The 25185-nt window shown below is 33.7% G+C and overlaps 1 protein-coding gene across 2 annotated transcripts in view; it reads left to right on the top strand.

The window, feature by feature from the left end:
• LOC110458712 (dnaJ homolog subfamily C member 13-like) overlaps window positions 1-20360 on the top strand; it is a 58867-nt gene extending 38507 nt beyond the window's left edge. The window contains exons 40-58 of one of the 2 annotated variants that reach the window (XM_021510589.1): window positions 1314-1430; window positions 1780-1959; window positions 2476-2649; window positions 2952-3065; window positions 3867-3983; window positions 4327-4380; window positions 5185-5311; window positions 5884-5975; window positions 6836-6935; window positions 8001-8075; window positions 8532-8732; window positions 9428-9509; window positions 9723-9939; window positions 10888-11067; window positions 11654-11794; window positions 12392-12532; window positions 13409-13508; window positions 16022-16033; window positions 19202-20360. In XM_021510589.1, coding sequence (XP_021366264.1) covers window positions 1314-1430; window positions 1780-1959; window positions 2476-2649; window positions 2952-3065; window positions 3867-3983; window positions 4327-4380; window positions 5185-5311; window positions 5884-5975; window positions 6836-6935; window positions 8001-8075; window positions 8532-8732; window positions 9428-9509; window positions 9723-9939; window positions 10888-11067; window positions 11654-11794; window positions 12392-12532; window positions 13409-13508; window positions 16022-16033; window positions 19202-19299 — 2322 coding nt within the window. In that variant the 3' untranslated portion in view covers window positions 19300-20360. The remainder of the gene's footprint in view (window positions 1-1313; window positions 1431-1779; window positions 1960-2475; window positions 2650-2951; window positions 3066-3866; window positions 3984-4326; window positions 4381-5184; window positions 5312-5883; window positions 5976-6835; window positions 6936-8000; window positions 8076-8531; window positions 8733-9427; window positions 9510-9722; window positions 9940-10887; window positions 11068-11653; window positions 11795-12391; window positions 12533-13408; window positions 13509-16021; window positions 16034-19201) is intronic. The other variant, XM_021510590.1, reaches the window with a different exon arrangement.
• Window positions 20361-25185: the final 4825 nt, after the last annotated feature.

Here is a 25185-nt window from a genome sequence, read left to right as displayed (position 1 = left end):
AATGCCTGATCAAGTAAGTCAAGGAACAGACCAATAGAATGCCTGATCAAGTAAGTCAAGGAACAGACCAATATAATGCCTGATCAAGTAAGTCAAGGAACAGACCAATAGAATGCCTGTTCAAGTAAGTCAAGGAACAGACCAATATAATGCCTGTTCAATGAAGTCACGGAACAGACCACTAGGAGCTATCACTCCTATGTGATGTGTAGACAGAGACAGTTAGACCTTTGGGCAAGATATTTGAGGTTTAGCATGAGACTTTGCCAAGTGCTAAACTTCATCAATCTTATCTTCACGGTCAGCATTATCTGTTTAAAACAGGAGCGATTGATTTTATTTCTCTTACACTTTCCCATTGTATAAGTATGTTGTACATGTGAGCCACACCAACATCAAAGGTGCAGGAAATGTGTTACAAATTTTATATGATAAAAAAATAATAATCTGAAGCATGCCATTGTTTGGAGCATAATTTTTTATGTTTACAAAGCAACATTACGAAACTTGAAACACCTGATTAGGATATTTGGGCAATCTGAGGTTTGGAAGAACCACATATCTTGCTATGCTATGTACAAATTAAAGATAACTTTACAAACTGCATACACATTATCATTACAACAAGATGCATGGTGCGCAGTGCCGAAGCACCGCAATTCTTGCTCCAGTAAAGAAAAGCTTCCCTTTTGTCGACACAACAAATGGTGTCTGGGTCAAGTTTGTATAAGGTGGGAAACCTTCATACATTCATTTTACAATTAAGATGCAAGGTTACAAAACTTTGAAGAGATATTTACAATTATTAGAAATGATGAATTTGTCCTGAAAGGGATAGTAATGTTTCTTGTCTAGGCCATCACTGGATAAACCAACGGGTACTCTATAATAATGGGGAACTAATTTCATGATCCACCTATTGTTAAATATATGAACTGAATATACTTTGTAATAATTAATTAGCAAATTAATGTTGTAAATACTTGTATTTACTCTAGTTTGGAATATATGCATTTACTTTTCACCACAACTATTAATGATAAATGTTATTCAAATGACCACTTAGAAAATACATTGAATGTCCATGCTCTTGTCAGAATTTATTCAAACCGTATTGAGCTGACAGCAGAGGATTTGTGACTCCTATAGCTACTGTCCGAATAAAATATGTGTATCTGTGTTAAGTTGTGTTAAGTTTATAGTTTTGATCATTTTACAATTTGGATGCAAGGTTACAAAACTTTGTACGGATGTTTGCAAAGATTGGTAAGGATGAAGTTGTCTTTAAATGAATATGAATGCTATAATTACAGGTATGTATGCATGTTGTGAAATGCTACTCTGTGGCATCACAGTTTGAAGGATGTCGGGAGAAAATCCAGGAGATTCCAGCCATCATCAAAGACGTTTGTAGAATACTTTACTATAAGGTAAGACCTATACCGACAGACTTGATAGTCAAACCGTGGATTATTTCAAAAACAAAAAACATGAAATAATTTGATACATATTTAAAAATTCAGTCATGAAGTCCGACTTTGTTATAAAATAATTCCAAATGCCCCAATATTTTCAATGTTTTTCATCGTTCAGATTACTTCAGCATGACAATTTTAAGATCTGACTGTAGTGTTCTTATTTTACAAAATAAGTTTTTCCTAAGCTCTTAATATTTTAAAAAATGATTTTAGAAATGTGTGAATATCATTGTATGTGTTAGAACCTAACTAATCTGTTTTTAATTTTCAAAGTGAAATAAATACTATTTTTTATGTACAGAACCTTCCGCAGCTGTGTTCTGTAATAGCGGAGTGTATCAGTGCCTTTTCCGTGGACTTCTGGCTCCAGACCAACCTGTTTCAGTCAGGCGTCCTGTGGCATCTGCTTCTGTACCTGTTTAATTACGACTACACGCTGGAGGAGGGAGGTGTAGAGAAGAGCAATGAATCCAATCAACAGGTAAACTCCCCATTTACATAGTGATTGAATCATGTATTCATTATAATTTCTTTCATTGTGTGTGTTTTTCCAGTTAACCAAAACTTACAAAGTCTCCAAAGGGATACATGACTTTGAATATTGATTTCTGTAGATTAATTATGCTTTTAATGACTTAATGAAGAACATTCAAATGTCTGTATAAACAAAACATGATGATGTTATAAACAAAACATGATGATGTCATGCACAACACATGATGATGTCATGCACAAAACATGATGATGTCATACACAAAACATGATGATGTTATGCACAAAACATGATGATGTCATACACAAAACATCATGATGTCATGCACAATAGATGATGATGTAATAAACACTCAGGCATCATAGCAAATATGACGTCATATATATCACACGTCAGATACCAGACTACTTAATGGAGGGAGTCAGAAGAGCTGGTTTGGCTATGTTAATGATACCTTATACATGTTTTAACATAAATTAAACTGAATGCCTTGTTGATTGACAGGAGGTATCTAATCAGCTTGCTCGCCTCAGTATAAGGGCGTGTTCCAGACTGGGTGGATACCTACCAGAGAGTTCAGGCCTCGCAACGCCAGAAAATGTTCCTGTCAAAAAGTCACTAACGGCTATGATCACACCATTTTTAGCACGCAAATTGGCCAATGAACTTCCTTCAGAGGTAAAGAGGTGTTTTTGAGATGTAGTATTGTAACACAATTCTGTAAACATTCTGCTAAAGGAGAAGCACAGATATAAAACTCACGGTTTTCTCAACTTATTAACCCTTTCACCACTGTAGATCAAAATGGACTCATCCAGATCAATGCATGGTAGAGTCTACTAAAATTACATAGGGGTGAAAGGGTTAACTGTGATGACTTTTCTTTAGTCAGTAATTCTGAAATTATTTTGAAGTTTTTAGCCCCTCTTAAATAATAGGTCATCTGTATGGTAAAAGTGGTTTGTAATTCTTGATTTCAGCTGTTGAAGATCTTGAACAGTAACACGGAGAATCCATACCTGATTTGGGACAACGCTACACGGGCTCAGCTTAACGAGTACCTGGCGGACCAGCAACAGAACGTTGTCAGAACGGTACTTTGTCATAGTCTTCCTTTTTCTGATCACCTGGGTCTGAAGTTATGAAAACGTTCTCATGCCAAAGCTTAGATTCCGTGCTCCAGACAGTTCCTTGTTCTGATAAATTAATAAAATTTCTCATTTTATCAGTGATATGGAAGAACTTTTGAAAGACTTCAAGCTGAATACCATTTTCATTGTCTGCACTTTACTTTTTGACCTTGATGTATTACGAGAAAGCTGATTTGAGCACAGAATCCATGCTTGAGCATGAGAAAGGATTCATGAATATTGGCCTTGATTATTTTTCTGCTAATTCTGGATTTTTTCAGGTTAGGATTAACTTGAATTGATTTAATATAAATTTTATTTTATTTAATAAATTTTGAAATGCTGTAAAATATAACATTTTAATATATTTTAGCTCATTCAAATATTTGTACCTGATAAAATTTTAATAGAGAAGCACATTGATGATCTGTAGAAGCCACAATACATGCAATAGAAAACGATACACAGAAACTACAATTGTTAGCCCAGTCGTAACTTAGCAGAATAGTTTTAGCAAGGAAAATAATTAATTGGATAATGAGGTTGTCAAACTGTTTAAATGTCTACAAATATTACGGAATTAATTAAGATTTGAAGGTAAATATTTGGAGTATAGTTATGAAAAAAATGAAGAGCAAGATATGAATCAAGGTATGAATTAATTCAAAGTAAAAATACTTAAGAAACTTTGATAAAAAGAATCCTTGTTTGACCTCAGGAATAATAATTAAGTTTTGAAAATATTTTACTGTTGCTGTTTTTCAGGGGGAGAGTGATCCCGACTACGGTTCTACATTCGTGTTTGATATCCACGCCAAAGAATTAATTGTTGGAGAAATATTCGTGCGAATCTACAATGAGCAATCAACCTTCCAGTTAGATGTAGGATCTATCTTTCCTAACAACTCTCTGAATGCTTTTCAAAAATGATATTTATAATTTTCAAAATTATTTTTTCTAAAAATTGAAGTAAGGTCTAATCACCTTAAAAAATAATGAGTAAGCCATTAAGGAAAACTTCTTTTTGTTCCAACTTTTCATATCTGCATTTAAGTATTTATATCGGTTATAAGTGGCTCTTACAATATATATATATATATTTTTTAATCCCTCAGAAATCTATTTATTGCGTCAGTCTTATCTGTTTGAAACACAATTTTAATTTTATGAAGAGAGGCCATCATTTTGTCTTTGTTTTTAACATAATAGTGGTTTTTTTTTTCAGAACCCTAAAGGTTTTACGATAGACCTTTTAGACTTCTTAGGATCACAAGCACAGGTAAAAAAAATATCATCAGATGTATTTTCTTTACATAACAGTAAACTTTTACAGCTATTGTATTGTTTTCCTGTGTCGTATCAACAGTCTATTATCCAGTTTTAATTCCCCAAGCCTGCAATGCTTTGTCCTCAAAATTATAATGATACTGCTTTAACTTCACCGAGAAATATCATTGCTGAAAAGGAATGATTTGAAGGCTCTTAATTAACATTGATACTTCTCAATACAGTAAAACTTTGTTATACTTCCACTTCTTTGTTCTGCAAATGTTGGCATTATAAAGGGTTTTGGTGATACAGTTAGAGAGAGGTGTAGAGAAAATGTTAAGGAAAAGGAGACTCTGAGATATGGTGGTGGTAAATGAGATGGTAAATGATTTGAAGGGCATTATATCGTGAGTATAATGTATTGTCTATAGGTATTCAATAAAAGAAACAGGTTGGCCTGGTGGCGTAGTGGATTAATTACTTAAGTATATGACTCACCTTTCACCAAAACGGCCAAGATTTGATTTCTCAATCGAACGTGAACAGTTATAGGTCCACCTGCCGGACAATGCAGGTTTTCTCTGAGTGCTCCTAGCTGTTTCCTCCCACATTAAGACCCTCTGCATGCTTCCATCCGGGTTAACAAGAGTGATTGATATAAGTTAGAAAACTTGTTCCTTTATTGCTGTAAAATAAATAAAGTTTATATTTCATTCAATAAAAAATGTTCACTTTGAAAAAAAATAACTCTACAAGTGAAATCTGTTTGTAGACTTGTTCTACCTGTACTAACGAAGTTTCTCACCTGTTTCAGTACTTGCATTCCCTAATGATGCTCCAGCAACAGAGCCAAAACTCTAGTCAGAACAAACAGAACGATCGGCTATCACATGTAGAGATGGCACTCGAAGGTCTCCGTAATGTCATCAAAAATAATCCAGGTATGTTATGATCTAGTCATAATGTGATCGACTTCACAGGTAATCATAATCTTGCTGTATAAACAATTATAGGTATGTCATCGTCAAGCATCATCCAGTCTTGTCAAAAAACGAATCTATGTTTGTCGCCATCTAGTTTTGTCATAAAATATATAGACAAGTCACCATCTAGTTTTGTCATAAAAATCGATCTTGAAAAGTCATCATCTGTGTATGTCATTAAATAATCTGTATATGTTATTATCTGCACATTTCATCGTAATTATATGACAAAATATTTCCATCACAAGTACTGGTGAAGTCATCTTCATATATTCATTTTTGTGGTAAAATAAATACTGAAATTTGTTTCTTTGAGACTGGTTTGTTTAGTTTTGTTAGCGTTTTTTATAAATGATTAACTTTAGGTTCAAGGTCGTAGTCCATTTCCCATTAATAATAAATTATAAATTAATAACCAATAATAAATTGATGATGTCATTAGGTTTTTGCTGTATGCATGTTTTTGATTGAGGTGAGAGTGTTATGTATCAAAATGTAGATACTAACTGGAGGAAGTTTTTGTCTTTCAGGTGTAGAAATCCAGTGTATAGGGCACTTTAAACTCCTTTTCTGTCTCCTAAGACTGGACGATTGTGCCAAACTGCAGCAGTTCGCTCTCGAGGTAGGTAACAATTATTAACAGGGCCAATGACGGCAACACAGGATATAGTTTGTATTTGTAATTTATCTAAACATATTTTTTTGTCATAATAAGTTTGGCAGACTGCATTATATTGGAAACCGGCATAAACCCAATCCTGATTTCAGAAGGGGAAATCTGAAATTTATATTATTCTACGAAATGTTGATAAATTATTGAATTCTTTCCCCCGTCCATTCCTTCACAAAATCCACTTTGAGACGACGCCTTCCCTGACAGACTTTTTGGAATATTCTTATTTATAGAATGCAGAACTATTGTTATTTTAATATTTTATGCAGATCATCAGTTATACAAACTTATTTCAGTGTAGAAATTGTGAAGATATTGTATGTAACTGGGGTTTATTTATAATAAGAATTCAAACCCCCAAACCCCTTTATACAGGGTCTCATTGTCAGGGGGTTCAAAGGTAAAATGGTTAAACAGGAAATAATCCATACATTTAACTATGTCACTCAACTAAGTACTACCCACAGTATCTTTAGGCAACCTCCTGGTTGCCTTCTTCAGTCCTTACTGAGATCAGTAGGGGGCTTCAGACTAATCTGGTGTATCAGTAATGAGACCCAGGGATTATCCCCAAGTCATGTGACTGAATCAGGCTGGCATAGGCTGGCAGTAGGTGGTAGTGCCCTCAGTCTTGGTTCAAGTCTGGACCGGTGGCCGCGACATAATTTCTTCAATGTATCTCGATTTACAATTTCCGTTTAAAAATCGGGATAATTAATTAGAGTACAAACATAACTTTGAGCAAAAACTGCTGTTTCGAAATTCCAAGGTACATGTATAATACTCAACGATTTAACATGACTTTGCAGGTGGTTAGCTGCGTGACAACCAACCAGGAATGTGTCAACGATATCGCAGCATCTGAAGTACTGTCCTACCTTCTGCTCGCTATCCAGAGTCTTCCCACATGTAAGTGTATCTGTTTGTTTGTTTGGGAGAAGTTTGGTATAGAGATATGTTGTATCAATTTTGTCATAAAAACATATCACAGCATATAGGAAGGGGAGCCAGTCAAAGTCTGCAGCCAGCGTATGGTTTTGTTCATCATTATATTATGCTATCTTTTTGCTAAAATTCCCCCGAATGTGTGGTAATAGAATAGGTGAACTTTTGCGTGAGGTCATTTGGACTAACTAATAATAGCTAATCTTGGCTTGAAGTATATTGAGCTAAACATGTAATTGTCTGTCATCTGTCAAGCTGCTTTGACCTGTTCTCAAGAACCACCAGTTATATAATGTCATGATATTAGATATGTAGCTTTCTATTAATGGGGCCACAGTGGCCGAGTGGTCAAGGCGAGTGACCATCTACACTCTCTAGTCCTCCACCACTGGGTTACTACGGGTTCAAGGCTTATATGACCGGTACTGGCTGCAGGTTGATGTTTTTTTCTCCAGGGAATCTGGTTTTTCTCCCTCCACCTCCAAAATCTGGCTTATCCTGAAATGACCATAGCTGGTAATAGGACGTAAATCATAAACAAACCAAAAATCTAGAAGGAAGGGCTATCAAGGTGTTAAAACAAATGAACTAGACCTCAAGGTCAGAAGGTTCAAATGTGTTAAAATTTCATTATTTTTACTTCTTCAAAACTAACTACAATGTCTATAGTCATGATCTGTTATCTGTAGCTTGCTAGATTACAAAGTTACCAAGTTAATGAAAAGAGTGGCATTGACCCACTTTGAATTTCACAGGGGTCAAAATTGTTAAAATTTCAATTGATTTCTAAATACATAACCAGAAAATTCAGTCATGATATATGACTTATAAGTTGCTGGGATAGAGGGCTATGAAATAAATTTCAACGATTTACCTTGACCCACTCTCAAGGTTACAAGGGTCAAACTTGTCAGGAAGAAAAATAAATAAGGTTAGGCAGTTAAGGCCTGTGGGCCTCTTGTGATGGAAAACTAGGGAGTACATATGTCTTGTTCATTGTGGGTGTAATACATTTTCTGTTCCTTTTAGGTCGACTGCTGACCCTGGAAAGCCTGTTTGCTCTTATGTCCAGTACAAAGATTGTGAAAGAGGCTCTAAGCAAGGGTAGGTACTCCAAATACCTAGTTCTCTAAAAACTGCATTGCCGCTTTAAACAGCATAAATGTCTCTAATGAGGCTAAATATATCAGGAATGCAAATATTAATACAAGGCATGCTATGCATAAGGATTCCAATTTGAAGGGCAAAACTAACACTGACTTGATATAGATCTTATTTTATCCTAGTATGCAGTACATATACCTTCTTCTTTTTACATCAAATAACTGAATTGCAAGGGTTTTGAAGACTGAAATTTGTTAACCTAAGTTATGTATTCATGTTTGGGTATTTTTTAGATGTGTTACCAAATAGATAGCATAGCCTAATTACCTATTGTAAAGGATGTCTTACAATTTTCATAGCATGGAGTTCTTTTTGAAAGGAGATGCAAAAGTCACCTTAGGTAACATATATCCTTAAATCAGTAACTGAACTCGTTGTCCTGACTGTGTTTTGCAGGTGTGCCCGTGTACCTGTTAGACCTGTTCTGTAACTCTACCAACGCAGCGGTGCGAGAGAAAACTGCCGAGCTAATCGCTAAGATGTTGTCAGACAAATTAGTAGGACCAAAACTTAGGATAACCCTTGCCAAATTCCTTCCTCCGATATTCATGGATGCCATGCGGGACTCACCGGAGGCCAGTGTACATATGTTTGAAGGTGAGATTAGGAGATGCCTGTATATGTATACCCATTGTTTTACATGCTGGTGGTTGGAATCAGAAAAGTTCCTTGGATCACACTCCCAAGGTTTAGGTCCTGTGTTTCAATAAGCATATATAGTAATGAATATGTAGAGTTTTAATTAGGGATAGGTTATGGCCACTATAGAAAAAGCTTAATTCAGGACAGAATGAAACAGGTTGACCAAGGGATCATGTAAAGATTGAACTAGTGACCTTGACTCTAAAAGGTTGATCAGTGGACCATGGCATAAAATGGTTGATCAAATGACCCCAACCTAAAAAAAAATGATCAGGAGACCATGCCTTAAAATGATTGATTAAGACACCATTGCTTATACAGTTGACCTGGGAACCATTGAAAAACATTATGATAAGGACTGTTCCAGAACTAATCACAGGGGATCCCGAAGGGATGGGAGGCTTTTTTTGGAGAGAACTCAACAATAAAATCTTTAAAGTGATTTAATAAGGAGAGGCAGGCAGATCTGGTTTTAACCGCATCACTCGTAATATATTAAAACAGGACCTTCCACCTCCCTCATACAATACATTTTGAATAGCCCTAATCAAAGCTGTCACATTGTGTCAGTTTATTGATTCTTTTATATGTAAATAGTGGTCGTTTTAGACAGGTGTCATTGTGTAGTTAATTTTACTTTCTTTACCCAGGCACACATGAAAATCCAGAGTTAATATGGAACGACGATTCCAGAGAGAAGGTGTCGGACGTGGTCAGGAAACTCAAGGACAGGTAGATTGACTGTAATAGAAGTCTTCATGCCAAGCCTGTACTATATTAGTTTATATTTACACCATAGTGTGGTAATATAAAGTTCTACACTTTATGAGATTTAAGTGCTCATCGGTCAAGGTTAAATGGTCAAAGGTCACACTTGACTACTTAGTTGGGGTGGAGTTATGTCTATATGAACCTCTGCTTATTTTGTCCTTATTTACTTGCCAGCCACTACAAGGCACAGCGAGACAATCCTGACACCAGGTGGAGCTTGAGTGAGGACTTCGCTGTAGTATACACTGACGTGGAAGGGGAGCTTACTGTTGGGGGTGTGTTCCTTCGGATATTCATTTCCAATCCTGGCTGGGTGCTCCGTAAGCCAAAAGAGTTTCTCACTGAACTCATGGAGAAATGGACACAACTTATCAGCATGCAAGCTCCGGACGTAAGGCGTTCTTTCATCTTCATATTTGTTTTGCCTGCTGCATATGTCACAACACAAGGCAATGTTCCAGTTGTGCAAACTTGGAACAGGCCTGTTAATCTTCACCCCCGAAGACATATTTGAACTCTTCAAACTCAAAGGTTGGAATAGTTCATTATGAAATTTCAGGGTGAATGAGTTAAAGGAACAGCACATTCCATATTACATTCCCACATGTGCAAAATATATTAATGTAATAGAAAAACTTTTTCAGAATAAACCTTAACAGCTTATTCGCAAAAATCTGTGATACATAGCAGTTTATCGCTTTTAAATGCTACAACATTCCTTAAGATGGTAATATTTTGAAAATATTAGGTTGATTAAATACAGTTAACTTGTTACACATAGATGAATATACAATTTTGTGATCATGTAAAATGAAAGTATTTAACCAGCCATAATATAGGATCCAACTTGGTACCCAATAACTAGGCATTCCTGAAAACCAATTCATTTCAGAAGAACATCACATTCCGTTTAGCAGATCATCTGGTTTATAAAAGCACAACTGGAACCTTCCGCTAAATGGAACACACAATAAAAGTTGTTATTCTGGTATCGGAGACATCAGTTTTAATTGTACAGCTGCAAAGATCTAAAAGGATTTTCCGGAAGATATTCTAGATGCTTACGCAATAAAACATACTGTAGAGTCCAAATCTGTAAAGGACATCAAATTCTAATGTCCATATTTGACATCCTACCTGCTTGGTCAAGCAGTACATTTAAGCATTTAGCTTGATTAATTTCTATAACTATTAGTAGATTTGCTGATGAACTGTGTTTTGCATGTGAGATTTTAAGAAATAAAAGTTTCTAAAAATTTAAGTGAAAGTTGCTTGTAACTTTTTGGAATCTTTTAGCGATATCGCTGTCTGTGTACAATGTGACTTTGGATATCCACAGGGCGAGGTGCTAGAGACTGTGACGACAGGCGTGGTATGTCTGTTCTCCTCACAGTCATCATTACTGGACCAGGTACCACAGTTAGGCTATATCCCTAAAGTGTTCCAGGCCATGTCCAACCGAAACGACGCCATCCCCAAGTCCGCCATTCAGGTGGCGCACCAACTCGCCAACAACGAGGTCAGTTTATCACACTTTCATACACAGTGATTTTAGAATTACGATTATGTCATTTGAAAAATGTTTATGATACCCTCTTGGGAAATTTCAACAAAGAGACATCACTTTCTCCCACCCTTCACAGGTGTGTCTCCCTTTTAAGCCGTAAAAGATCGGCTTGTAACCCCCTAGGGGGAGATAGCCTCATGCAGAATGGTGTAATCTAAGTCATAACATTAGTATGACGTCACGTCATCAATGCATTATAACGTCACATCAACAGTAGCAGACCATGGAAGACAACTCTGGATTTGCTGGGAAAACCTGCAATCAACGCTTATATTTCATGCAATCACTGCTTGTTGGCGGATTTGTGAGTGAAACAGGATGGGAGACAAACAATCATCCCCAACCTTGAGGGTGTTACAGAGAAATCTCCAACCCTTGGGATGATATACTTGAATGTCTTACCCTTGGCAAAGCCTCGGGTAAGACAATGAAGAGTATCATCCCTCAAGTTGAAGATTTCCCCGTCACACCCTCAAGGTATGGGCAGATTGTATTAGTCACAGTGTTTGAATACATATACATTTTTCTTGTATTGTAGATATGTATACGCAGCATGGCTCAGACAGAGTGTATCGGCCCCATTAAGGTAGCGATGAGGGCGCGTCGTGATCAGATCGCGTTGGCTGCAGAAACACTCGCTAAGTTGTTTGATAAGGGAGAGGAGGAACTTGTCTCACAGGTAAAAATGAACAAATAGTGGTTTCCTGCCACATTAAGACCCCCAGCACTCTACCATCCAGGCCAAAGATACATAATAAGTATCTTTACAGTTTGAAATGATAACTTTATGTGAAGAATTTTTTTTTTTATTTTTTTTTTTAAATTTAAAGCTTTTGTCAAACATTTTGAATTTTCTTGTATCAAGCGCATCAAAAATTGTTTAGGAAAAGAAATAAAAAAATAATGCATTCTTAACTATGGTGGAGTTTTTGTGTTGACATGTGTGTTCAATACAATTATCACAAGCACGAGAAATTAGTGCCACATCAAACCCACTGCATAAGGTACTGTTAAATTGCTTCAGTGGTTCTTTGAAGGAGTTATGATCCAGAGAATATCCAGGCCTGCTTCTATAGCTCACCATTTTCTATCAAAACCTGTGTTAATCTTCTTTTGGAAAATATGAATTTTGAATTATTGTTGTTACATCAAAAGGCAGTAAAATCATAAATATTAATTGAAATGTGGTAAAAAAAATCAGCTGTATTGATTGATATGCGATAAAGACATAAAGGTTTTTTCTTTGCTGTTACGACTCGTTTGTATTAAATTACAGGCAGTAAAGGCCGATATTGTTCCGTTCCTCCTGAAGTTACTGGACGCTGGTCTGGAGCTGCTGGACAATCCATCATCAACCAAAGCTCAAATTGTCAAGGCACTCAAGGCAATGCAGCGCAGTCTTATATACGGAGAACAGGTAAGGTCACTGAGAGGTCAAGGTCATGTCAAATATGTCATGGTTACATTTTTTTTTTTTAAATAATTGCTTAAGACAAACTGGTACTAAGTCCCAAACTGGTATTACTAGAAATGACAAAGTTTGCATGTGATCAGCCATTTACAGTCAAACATTTCATGATTGAATGTGCTGATTTCAAGCAAATGCATGACAGATTCCATAATGTCTATTAAAAAGTTTATTTGATTCAGATTCTGTGCATTCAATATATGATTATTTGCACTCAATATTGATCTTTATCATAAGTTTTATTATTGAATCCTTATTTAAGTTTTAGGTTTCAATGAGCCGTAAAACAATACAAAAAATACTCTCTGTCAATAATTAGTCAGCTGGTTGATCTGTTCATGTTTTACTTTATCCTAGGAATATATCATATACTCTTTCAAATTTATTTGCAAGTACCTCATTAGATGTTGTTACATAGAGAAGCTGGGTCTTGTGCCAGACAGTATAAAGACTTACTGTCCTTTGTCCTCTAGTCATCAATTTGTCTGTGGCATATATAGCATTTACTCTGTTACTTAGAATTGACAAAGTCTTGTATACAAGTATCCCTTGGGATAGGAGATTGTCACATACTGAAATTGTTGGTTTTTAATGCACTGTTACTAAAAAGTATATACAGAGTTATTGCCCTTTGGTACTTTTCATACTGAAGTTTGTTTTGATATTGGGTGACCTGATACTTGCAGCTGAGCTATCAATTTTTCATACGGTTCCTTTCTTATATATTCATTATGACCTAATGAAATAGATTAGGGGAGACAAATTAATTGAATTGCTACCTCCAGAACATGGTGTGATATTAAACAATGTAATTGTTTATTGTAGATTACGGGGATTTTGGACAAGTCGCCCATCTGGAAAGAATATCGGGACCAGAAACATGATCTCTTTATATCAGACACACCCATCGCCGGCTACCTAACAGGTGAGTTGTTGTTTATATCTAGACAGGTGTAGAAAACAATGCCCAACCCAACGGCCAGGTAATGTGGACACTGAAGTAGGAAAAGATCAGTTCTGTAGTACACAAAATAATTCTACATCAACAACTTACTAAGATGGGTAATATTCACCTCATAAATAGCTAAAAAAATAATCATCAAGCAGTCCAACTCCCAAAATTGTAGAACCTTTTTAAAATGTCTTCATTTTCCAAAAGAATTTTGATGTTATAAAAGGATATGGCAGTATGTTAAGGGAACATTATTAAAAAAAATGGGAAAAGGGATATTGACTGGAAAAAGACACTCTGCAAGGTGTCAGTTGAAGTGAGTAGCATCACGGCTGTGGTCTTACTTAACATCTCCAATTTGTTAAATGTGTTCAGTTGTTGTCATATCAAGTACAGATGGACAGGAGAAGGGTTATTATCAAGGAATCAATTCCCTCTTTTCGTATTGCAGAGTTATCTGCTCTTGTGAGCAAGTATTGATTCAGATTGTTATGGCATTAGTTTGTGTGAGAAAATTATGTCGTTTTCTCAAAATTTAATGACGTTACTCTCACAAACAAATGACGTAACAATCAATACCTGCTCACAAGAGCAGATAACTCTGCAATACGAAAAGAAGGAATACAGTGAAACTGGATTTTAACAGCACCTGACTGTAAGGACAATCTTCAATATGCATTACAACCTGACTTAACTGACACCTGACTTAAACAATATTCCTGTTAATATACAGTAAAAACCTGACTGAACTGACACATGGCAGAAAAGGCATCCCTGAAATATATAGTGAAACCTGACTGAACTGACACCTGACTTGAAAGACAATGTTCAATATACAGTGAAATTAATATAAAAACTGATTTCACTATAGCAAATTTAAGGAAATATGATACATGTGCGAATTATCTCCCTTGCATGCTTTTATTTTGATTATGTAAGAGTTATTTCCCTTACACATTTTTTGTGTTATTTTGGTAAGAAATATCTCTCATACACACTTTCAGTTAGCGTTATGTAATAATTCACAGAATTATTTGTCTGTTGGCAATTTGTTTTTCTTGTCTTGATAAGCTTTCAAATCTGTCTTCAATGACATAAACAGGTCAAAAGAAAGATGTTTGTCACCTTGTAAAGTAGCGTACCACGTTAAGATTATAACTTTTCTTACCAAGTCTCAATAAATTCGCAAGAAAAGATGTATTTATTTTAAGCAACAGGATAAATACCCAACACTAAAAAAACAATACAGAACACACACATTACAGATGTACAAAAGTATTCAACATAGCATACTTAACATTGTGTAATAGAAGTACTCAGCATGGCACACAACAAATTTATATATAATAGGACCACAGCAAAGACAACTTTGTGTAATTTGTGTTCTCAGCATGGCATATTTCAGCATCCTGTGTAACTAGAAATCTACTCATACTCAGCATTATGTGTAACTAGAAATCTACTCATACTCAGCATTATGAATATGTAATACAAGGAATCAGCATGGCCTATTTCAGGATCATGTGTAATTAGAAATCTACTCATACTCAGCATTATGAATATGTAATACATGTAATCAGCATGGCATATTTCAGCATTCTGTGTAACTAGAAATCTACTCATACTCAGCATTCTGTGTAACTAGAAATCTACTCATACTCAGCATTATGAATATGTAATACAAGGAATCGGCATGGCATATTTCAGGATCATGTGTAACTAGAAATCTACTCATACTCAGCATTATGAATTTGTAATACAAGTAATCACCATGGCATATTTCAACAGCATTATGTAATATTAGTACCCATAGGAACCTATAAAGGGGCTGCGATGGCCAAGTAGTTAAGGCGTCTGACATTCTGCTACCACTAGCCCTCCACCATTTGGTCACAGGTTCGAGACCTATGTGGAGCAGTCGCCAGCTACTGGCTGTAGGTCAGTGGTTTTTCTACGGGAACTCCGGCTTTCCACCACAATCAAAACCTGGCACGTCCTTAAATGACCAGAGCTGTTAATAGGACGCAAAACACAAACAAACCAAACCAAATGGAACCCATTTAAAGTTTGTGTAACACAAGAACTCGACAAAATATTGCCATACAAGTTCTCAATATACTTTACTTCAATATTATGTAAAACAACATACTATACTTAACAGATTTTATTACAAGTACTCAACATGGCATACTCCAACACGATCTAACAATACTCAATGTTATGTATTTACCCACTCTAAACATATTTCCAGTTAATTAAAATGCATGATCACCAAACTTTGCTTGCGGGGAAAAAAAATTGTGCCTTTAAAAAGTCTGTCTTTTCTTTCACCTTTGTGTCTTAAATACATATACTAACTCAAAAATGTTAAATATAGATTATAAGATAATATTTTATTTTAGAATAAGGTAATATATAACAAATTGTATCTAGTAATTTTACTTTGTACTTATTGATTTTTTCTATGATTTTATTATTCCTCGTAGACAAAGCCTCAGGTAATGTCGCTATATTGCCTGCCTTATTTGGGCATAGTGTCTTGTCTTCTGCATGTGAATGACTTTATATATAATACATTAATCAGAGTCTGAAACCTGTCTTTCCTCATATTACACTAACATTTGAGATGTCTTGTCCAATAATATATCTAACAATGCCGTATGATGTTGAGTGCTTTTTTACATTTAATACATGATGTTTTGTAAAATAGAAATATTACCGTAATCATATACTTTTGGACCAGAATTTGTGCAATTTTTCGACAAACTAGTTGAGTCTTTAACTCATTCACCCCTGAAGACACAGTTGAACTCTTCCAAATCAAAAGGTTGGAATAGTCCATTATGAAATTTCAGTGGTGATTGGGTAACTGACACATTTTCCATGTGAGGACCAAAGAACGCTGTGTGTTCTGGGCTTTAAAAGGTCATAAGTTCAAGGTCACTGTGACATTAAATTTTCAAAGACACATTAGCGTACAAAGATCAAGAATTTCTTACAAGTGTCAAGGACATCGTTACTTACATTTCAAACTTCATTCCACCTTTTCATTGAAGTTTACAGGCAAACCCAGACAAGGATTACAATTTGAAAAAAATGGTGGGCTGGGGGTATTTGTCAAGATGATGCCCTGCTTTAAAAGATAAATGCTACCAGACTGATATGTATCTTCTTTAATTGATGACACAATTGAAGAGTAAACATAAATGTGCCAATTTGTAATTCTCTGGCCATTCTAATTGGAATGGAGATAACTCTTAAACAAATAGAAAGTATAATGTATCTGGGGCACTGTAAGGTAACTTATGAATCGAGTCTGTCATAGTTGATTTCTCTAACATGACAACCATTGGTAAGAGCAGACAGTGGAAGTACATGGTTAGTATTTTGAAGGACCAAAAATTGATTAAGCAGGTTACAGTATTAAAAATTAGAAAATCACTGTTTGTTGTGTAAATTGATGTCTCGACAATGCACCATAATTAGCTTTCTTGATTTTTTTTTTTTTTTTTTAATGAAAATTTCTTTTCATTGATTTTCAAAAATTCACAAGCAGTTTCATATATATATTAAAATTGTCATCTTAATGTAATTTCAACTCTTCAGTTTCAATCTTATTCAATTAATTTCTAGCTTTTCCTGTTTTTAAGCACTTTAGATATCGAAATAAACTTGTAGTGCTTTGCTGTTTATGTCATTTACTTATCCTTAAAGTCTTCTTCTCTTAACTTTGAAATGAAGAGCATCAAGTATAACACTATTAAAACATGGCTGTTTTGTTAAATTAATTATTTCTGACTTGTTTAATTTCAAATGCTAATAGATCATATTTTCCTGCTTTCAAGGTCAAAAGTTAAAATTGAAATTATTGATTTGAATTCATATAATATCATATTCCAACTACAGTATATACCGGTAGCCACATTATTGATTGTGGAACTCACAGATAACTATATCATCTTGCTATTTATAATTTAACATGCGATCACATGAAATTTTGATAATCCAGATTATTGATTACACTGTTATTTGAAATAAAATAAATTGGTTGTTTGGCTAATCTTGACCAACCAAGAAAAAAAACCTTTTAATCAAAATATTTCATTGAAAATGTAGATTTTATTTTATCCTTTTCAAATTCTGATCCATAATTGTGTTAAGTATCTATGTTTTACCAAAATGTTGGAAACATGTACATCAGACAGTGTAACAATAACACAAGGTTTTAAAAGGATTACCCTGTAATTAAAACAGTAAAAAAATGACAGTTGTGAAGTAGAATCAAACTTTTGATTTGAATACATTGATCATTAATCTGAACACTAAAACTGAAAATGGAGATTTTGAAGAGCAGTCTACTAGCAGGTTTCATAACTTTGTTTCTGTTCCATTCTTCCACCGATTTAGTTCCTGTTTAATCCTGGTTTCTCTGTCCAACCGTTTGTGTGTATGATGCTATGTACACTTGTGATGTCACAATGTCATATGACTTATTTCAAAAAAAAAAATATACCCTCAAAATATCCCTACTGTCTCTATTTGAATAAACCTTATATCTTTAGCACTGAAAGTAGCTTAAGAATATTATATAAAAAAGACATTTATTTTGTCAATCAACTTAGCTCATACCGAACAACTACTGTAGACTCAACCATTGGGTTTGCTGTTATTCATTGAAGTTCATACTTAGGTTGACAGTCCAGCATAGGACGACTGATATTCTCAGTGCGTAAAAGTTAAACTGATGCACAAACTTTATCACTATTAAATGATTGCAGGTTTACTTTTATGTTAAAAACATGAAGGAAGATTTTCTTGAAAAAGAACCGGTGTACATATATTGCAAGGTTTCATGCCATGTATGTTACCAATGATGCATTGGTATTGCATTATTGTTTTAATCAAAAATATAATTGCACAAGTCTATGTTATCACACTTAGCTGTCGGTGATGTGCATGGTAAATATTAAGTTATTGATAATGTTCAGCATATACAATGGTGACGGCTGCATTCAATTTGGTGTTTTTGTTTATTTTATTACAATAACTTGACATCATTTTGTGGATCATATCATTGCGTAAAAAGTAAAACTGATGTGCAAACTTTATCAATCTTCAATGTAAAACTTCAAGCAGTATTTTCGAAAGAACCATAAGGTATAGAGCAATGATATTTTGATATGTTAATAAGACCAGCCATTTGAATCACTTTCTTCCATACTGTATTAAGGTCAAAGGTCAACTCTGTCTGCTAGCCAGGGTCAAATGTTAACATAGGCTATAATGGGTTAAAAGCTTTAAGAATTTTCTCCTTTAGTACCATAAGTCCCACGGTCATCATTAGTAGACCAGTAGTGTGAAGATTATCTTTAGTCCTTGGGTCATAGCCATGAAATGGCATTTGTTTGCTATTTCTACGAAAACTTTGATAGATTAGGATGGGTTTAATACCAGGTATGAGCTTGCTTATTGACTGATACATATGTGTTTCATGTTTTTTTAGGTCAGTATTTGATATTAAAATGTACTTGAAAAAGTTAATTTATCATTGTAATCAGTGATTAATTTAAAAAATAAATATTCCTGTGAAATATGAGTAAATTAGTTTACACAATTGTACAATTATTTGGAATTAAAAATTAATGTATTCATATCTTTCCTTACAGGTCCGACTGGCCCAAGCGTTGCTGGATATCTCACAGCAGGAACGAGAACCACCATGCCCGATGCTCCACCCCCTCTAGAAGCACCAGAGGATCACTGATTCATCCCTATGTAACAGACATTTCCATTGGCCGCTCTAGATCATGTGATAATTTTCATTGCAATCCATACCTTCAAGTTTCTGCAATATTTTGTGATAAGACAGTGAATAGAATGGATTATATATTTCATGGACTATAAAAATCATTGTATATGTGTGATGAATATTCATTAGTTAACTTACTTTACATATAATGAATATTCATAACTGTAATTTCATCATCACAATGTGTTATGTATTCATTTTGTTTATTATATATATAACGAATATTCACTACTTTGTTGACTTAATGTGTAAAGAATATTCATTAATAGTAATTACATAAATTGATATGTAAAAAATGAATATTCATTAATTTGTTCATTTTATATTATTTGATTATTCATTACCAGGTGTTCAAATTTTACTCATTCAAAGGAAGTTTTAAAATAACTGAAGTAAAGAGTGTACTCGACACTGGCAATATCTTACAAAACAAGAGATTTTCATGTAATGGAAAATTTTGTCTTGTTTATTAGATGGTTCCATATTTCTGAATCACCTGTCTATTTATAAACCTATGATTTAATATACAGGGCATTCCACTTTATAGCACTTGTCATTTGTCAGAGAGAGAAAAAACATGATATTAACCAAATAGTGACATTAAGAGATGTGACATTAAGTGAAATGTATTGTAATTAAAATATGTGTATTTTATATGATGTGATATTTAAAAACCAAAACACAAAAGACTTGAATTCAGAGGTTTTGTTATTGAAAATGTATTAAGATATGGTATCTAAATACTTTGTTGGATTCATAGTACATAAATATATTGAACTCACAAATATGAACTTCATTTGCAATATTGGAATTGCAAATTTGACCAAAGTTGAAGTTTGGATGATGTGACAATGTGTTAGCTCTTGGTGTAATGGTTACTCACCGTTCCAAATGTTAAATGTTATGGATGCAAATTCAGGTAAGTGTGACTTTAACCGTTTCACCACTGTAAACCATAATGGACTCATCCAGATAAATGTATGGTAGAGTCTACTAAAGTTACCTAGGGGTGAAAGGGTTAATTCATTGAAATATTTTACACAATATTTCAAATTTTCAGCTTTTGTGTTTCTTTTATTTAAAATGTCTGCATATGAGCGATTTTCTGTTTCATCTTTATATGTAAGGGTTACCGAAATCTCACCTGTTTGACCTAGAATATAATTATCAAGAGTATTTGGTATTTGTACAATAATTTCTGTTTGGAGTTTTGCACGGAGGATCAGTTGGGTTATCAGCATTATTTTTCTGTTCACCATTTATTGTCAATTTTGTATTTCAAGTTATAGTTAAATTGTATTCAATGGACAAATAATCAAATACTCAACCGTTTCTGAACAAGCCTCTGTTAATGTGTAGTATTCACTCTGCAATATATTTATGGTAACCATCATTATATTGTTTGTGGTTTGTTCTGTTAATTTATCTATCAATCAGACATCTACTTTTTCAGTTTCTTTTCTCTTTTTTTTTTTTTATCTTTGTCGTTTTAATTGACAATAATATGCTCTGAAATAACCAAAAATAATTTACTGATAAAATCTTTTACACTTCCTTTGCGGCTTATTATTATATCTTTTTAAACAGGAATAGGGGGCATTTAAAGGTGTCAGGAATAATTCAATGATTAAACGTAAGAATTGGGTTTTTTTCAAGTCCGTTTGTTGGTTTGTTTTCAAAATAATGAAAATGTGTGAGGAAAGTTCTATTGCAATACAGTGTACTTGTCTTAAGTATTTATGTTCATTTCTCTTGTTTAATATATATGAGTGGAGTTCAAAGTTCATTGTACTGTTTTGTTATATGTGAGGGAAGTTCAAAGTTCATTTTTATAGTTCTGGTGTATGTGAGGGAAGTTTAAAACTAATTTTACAATTTTGATAAATGAGAGGGAAGTTCAGAGTTTGTTATACATATCTGGTATGTGTAGCGGAACTGAACTGGGTTGATCATGGGCAACCAGGTGGTTCATTTGGTAGAGCGTTTGTCTATAGATTGGAGGGTCCTGGGTTCAAACCCCAGTCTGGCCATTGTATCTCTCTCTCTCCTGTATGCGAGGGAATTTCTTGGCCCCTATAATGCACTAGTGGGGAATACCTGGTACTTTATTTAAATTTCTTATCTTCATGTTTGTGTCAGGGTTTTAAGGGACAGGAATAACAAAATACAGAAACAAGTATTGCTCATCAAACAAACAATCATCTACTGCTCATTATGTCGTAAAAGTCCCGATTTGTAATTATAATGGTATATCTCCACTGTGCTTAAAATTCGCTTGTTAAGTCTCGCTTTCTATAGAAATATAGTATATAAATGAATCTTTGTATATAGGGTGTTATTTTGGAGGTAGCATCCTTAATCAATTTTATAATTTATTTAGGTTAGAGTCGGTTTGAATTGCATTTGATGTGATATGGAAGTTATCAGAAATTCTATTCCACTAATTCACTAATTAAGGAGAAAACCATCTTAATTAAGAACAAGAAATACTAAAGTATTGCAATACACTGTCTAGATGTTGGAAACTGAATGGTATGCCATAAGTATTACAAATTGAACAGTGTGTGGTAATTCGTCATTTGTTCTTAACTAATGGGCAGCTGTTTCACAAAGTGCAGGAAAAGAATAGTATTCAGGACTTTAAATTTCCAGCTTGTACTGAACTGGGTCTGGTTGTTATCTAGAACTGAACACACGTTATCCCACGGAACAGCTGACAATGTCCAACATGATTCCCTACACAAATTTCAAAAGATTAACTCATGCTACCATATACAATTTGGTTTATTTTTTTATAAAAAAGTCATTTTCAGTTAGTGAGAATTATCATGTGATGGAACATTTTAAGGATCCATGTACTGCCGCAAAAAAATAAAACTATGCATTCAAAACCTTTTTTCTCAGCATGACTATAGCTTTGATAAATCCTTTCTGAAAAAGAAAACACCAATGTTGCTTTCACCGACTAAAATACCTGTCCAACGGAAGTGATCTTGACCAACTGTGCTACAGTTATATTCTTAAGGAAATTAAGGGGAGGTTACTGTATATATCAAAAACCAGTATAGTGGGCCAAGGATCCTTAAACACTGTTTATTTATTTGTTTATGTTTTGCAAGTTGGGATATATCAATACATCTGGCAAAGAGCAACTTCAGTCATGTTAAAGGATGCTTTTCTTCATAATAAATTACATGTTATAAAGTAGGGCATTGTCACATGGAATATGTTAATATAACAAAATGGAGATTGTCAAACAGTTGTTTAGAATGTAATGTCATGAACAAGCTGTTGTCTGTCTGGCTAAGGCCGTACTCAGGGGGCAGGTTTACAAAAAACAACTTGCTTGTTTTTGACTCCTTTGGTTAATCTTGTTGAATAATTTGTCAATTTGGAAAAAAAAATCTTTTTCAAATTTAAAGTAATTAAAAATTACAAAGTTACATATCAAAATGTGATGGAACACCACAGTTACTGTTATCATATAAATTTAATTATTCAATACATTAAATATTTATGACCCATCTATTATAGATAAATTTTGATTTTGGTTCATTGGATCAGGTGATGTAAATTTTGTTTGAATTTATTCTGGTATCACTCATCATCATATTTGTACAATTTACTGCAAGTTCTTAAAGTAGACCTCGTTTTAATACTTAATTTGTTCCACTATCTATAAAAACAACTGGTTTAAATATTGCTACATGTAAACAAATTAACTGCATCCTTAGTGCTATTGGTATTTGATTTTCCATTGGGGATGTTGGAAGTGAGCTCAGGAATTAGTTTTGGTTTAGATTTTTGAATAAACATGATGAGCTCAGGATCTATTTTTTTAACCAACATGATAACATCTGGAATAATTTATGAAACCATTTGAAAACCTTTAGTTGTTCTTCATGTCTGCTTCTTAGGCAGAAAACCACAAACAAAACTTATTTTTTAATGATAAGTTTATTAATGAAAACAACATATATCTCATATAAAATATCTTTAAGAACCCAAAATGATGCCAGAATTTCACCATTTAACTTGAAGAATAGTGAATGTGTTTAATTAAGTATTTGTTAGAGAGAATGTTGTATTACCTGTGTAATTTGTTTACATTATTGCTTGCTGCAATAGCTGTTGTTACTTGTGTTAAAGAGAAAATATTGTAAGTTATGTCCTTGTAATGGACACTGTGGAAGTGCTTTGTTTGCATGGCTCGTTATCTTGTTAAACAGCAAACAGTTGTTTTTTATATCTTAATTATATGTTATGATTAAGTGCTATTTTCATTTCAGGAGGATTCACTTTTCACTTTGACCTAAAATGCATCTCATGAACATATCAAACTTCCTATTAACAAAACTCAAAACTCATCTCATTAACATTTCACACATCTCATTAGTATAAAACATCTCATTAACATATCACACTTCTCATTAGCATAAAACACCTCATTAACATATCACACATCTCATTAGCATAAACTATCTCATTAACATAACATATCTCATTAACATATAAAACATCTCATTAATATACTGCATTCATTTGCAGCACAAATCTTTCATTAGCTTAAACAATATCATTACAATAACATTTGACAGGACAATTGGATTCCTGTTTGATGAGGAATATTATTTCTCAATTTTTAAATTAGCTTTGCTTTATAATAATGTATAATAAGGATAAATACTACCTTGCAGATATGTCTGTGGTTTGTGTTTAAGTTGTCTCCTTTTCAGAATTTTTGGTGTAAGAATTGAATACGCACTATTATGGAAATTAGATTCATATCCCAGAAAAAGTAGCCTATAAGGAAATCAAATATGAACTACATATATAAAATCGAAAAATTCCAAAGCTTACAAATATTTTCAAATTTCCTGTCTGACATTGATATTTTTTTAATGTGGAACAATTTTCTGTTTTCCTAAATTCAACTAATGTGTATGAAATTTTACCTTTATATATTATTAAGGAAATATGCTGATTTACACATTAAACCTGTGATTTCTACTAGAGTTTTATCAATACATGTACTCTTGTGTGTTTTACAAATATGACATCAATTCATCAGTTCAAATTACCCTCCATAGAGTTCAGGTTCTTAGTGGGGAACTCTTTTGTAAAAGGAGATTACTTTTATGCAAGGTAGCATATACCTTAGACCTAATTAAATTTATCACAACTATGCTGTAAATTTTCATTTGCAAAGTGGCATATTCCCCCAACCTAATTGAAATTACAGAACTTTCCTTTGTAAGGTAGCATATACCCTTAACCTAAGTTACTCGTCTCAACTAAGGTGAAAGTCATCTGCTAAGTTGCTTGTCTTCATTGTGATATGTTAACCAAGTAAATTATTATTAACCACTGTTTTATTTAAGTTGAAACAAGAATAGTTGTACCTGAACAGATAGCTATCATGTCTTCCTTTCATGTTTGTATCATTGCCCAAGTTATGTGTACAGACATAATTTTTTGAAAGTTATGTCAAAAATATTATTTTGGAAAAATGTCAGATGTTCAATTTAATTCTAATTTATCTTTGAGTTCTTCATTTCCTTTTAAGCTATTAAATTGTCAATTGTATTTATTATTATCGCATTAAACTCACTAATAACCCTTTGAAGTTTTAACTACAGTGTATTTATAGCTATAACAGGATAAATTGTAATTATCATTGCCTTAAACACATGAACTATCATTTAAGTTTTTATTCATTCTTTTTTTCTCCTCAAATTGTCGGAATGTATGATACAATATTTATATAGAAGTAGAAGGATTTTACTAAATGTAGGTATTGTTCTGAATAATTGTACAGTGAAACCTGCCTAATCTGTCCTC

Source organism: Mizuhopecten yessoensis, unplaced genomic scaffold, assembly GCF_002113885.1.
Source record: "Mizuhopecten yessoensis strain PY_sf001 unplaced genomic scaffold, ASM211388v2 scaffold9719, whole genome shotgun sequence".
Taxonomy (NCBI): domain Eukaryota; kingdom Metazoa; phylum Mollusca; class Bivalvia; order Pectinida; family Pectinidae; genus Mizuhopecten; species Mizuhopecten yessoensis.
This window is presented reverse-complemented; position numbering and strand designations above follow the sequence as displayed.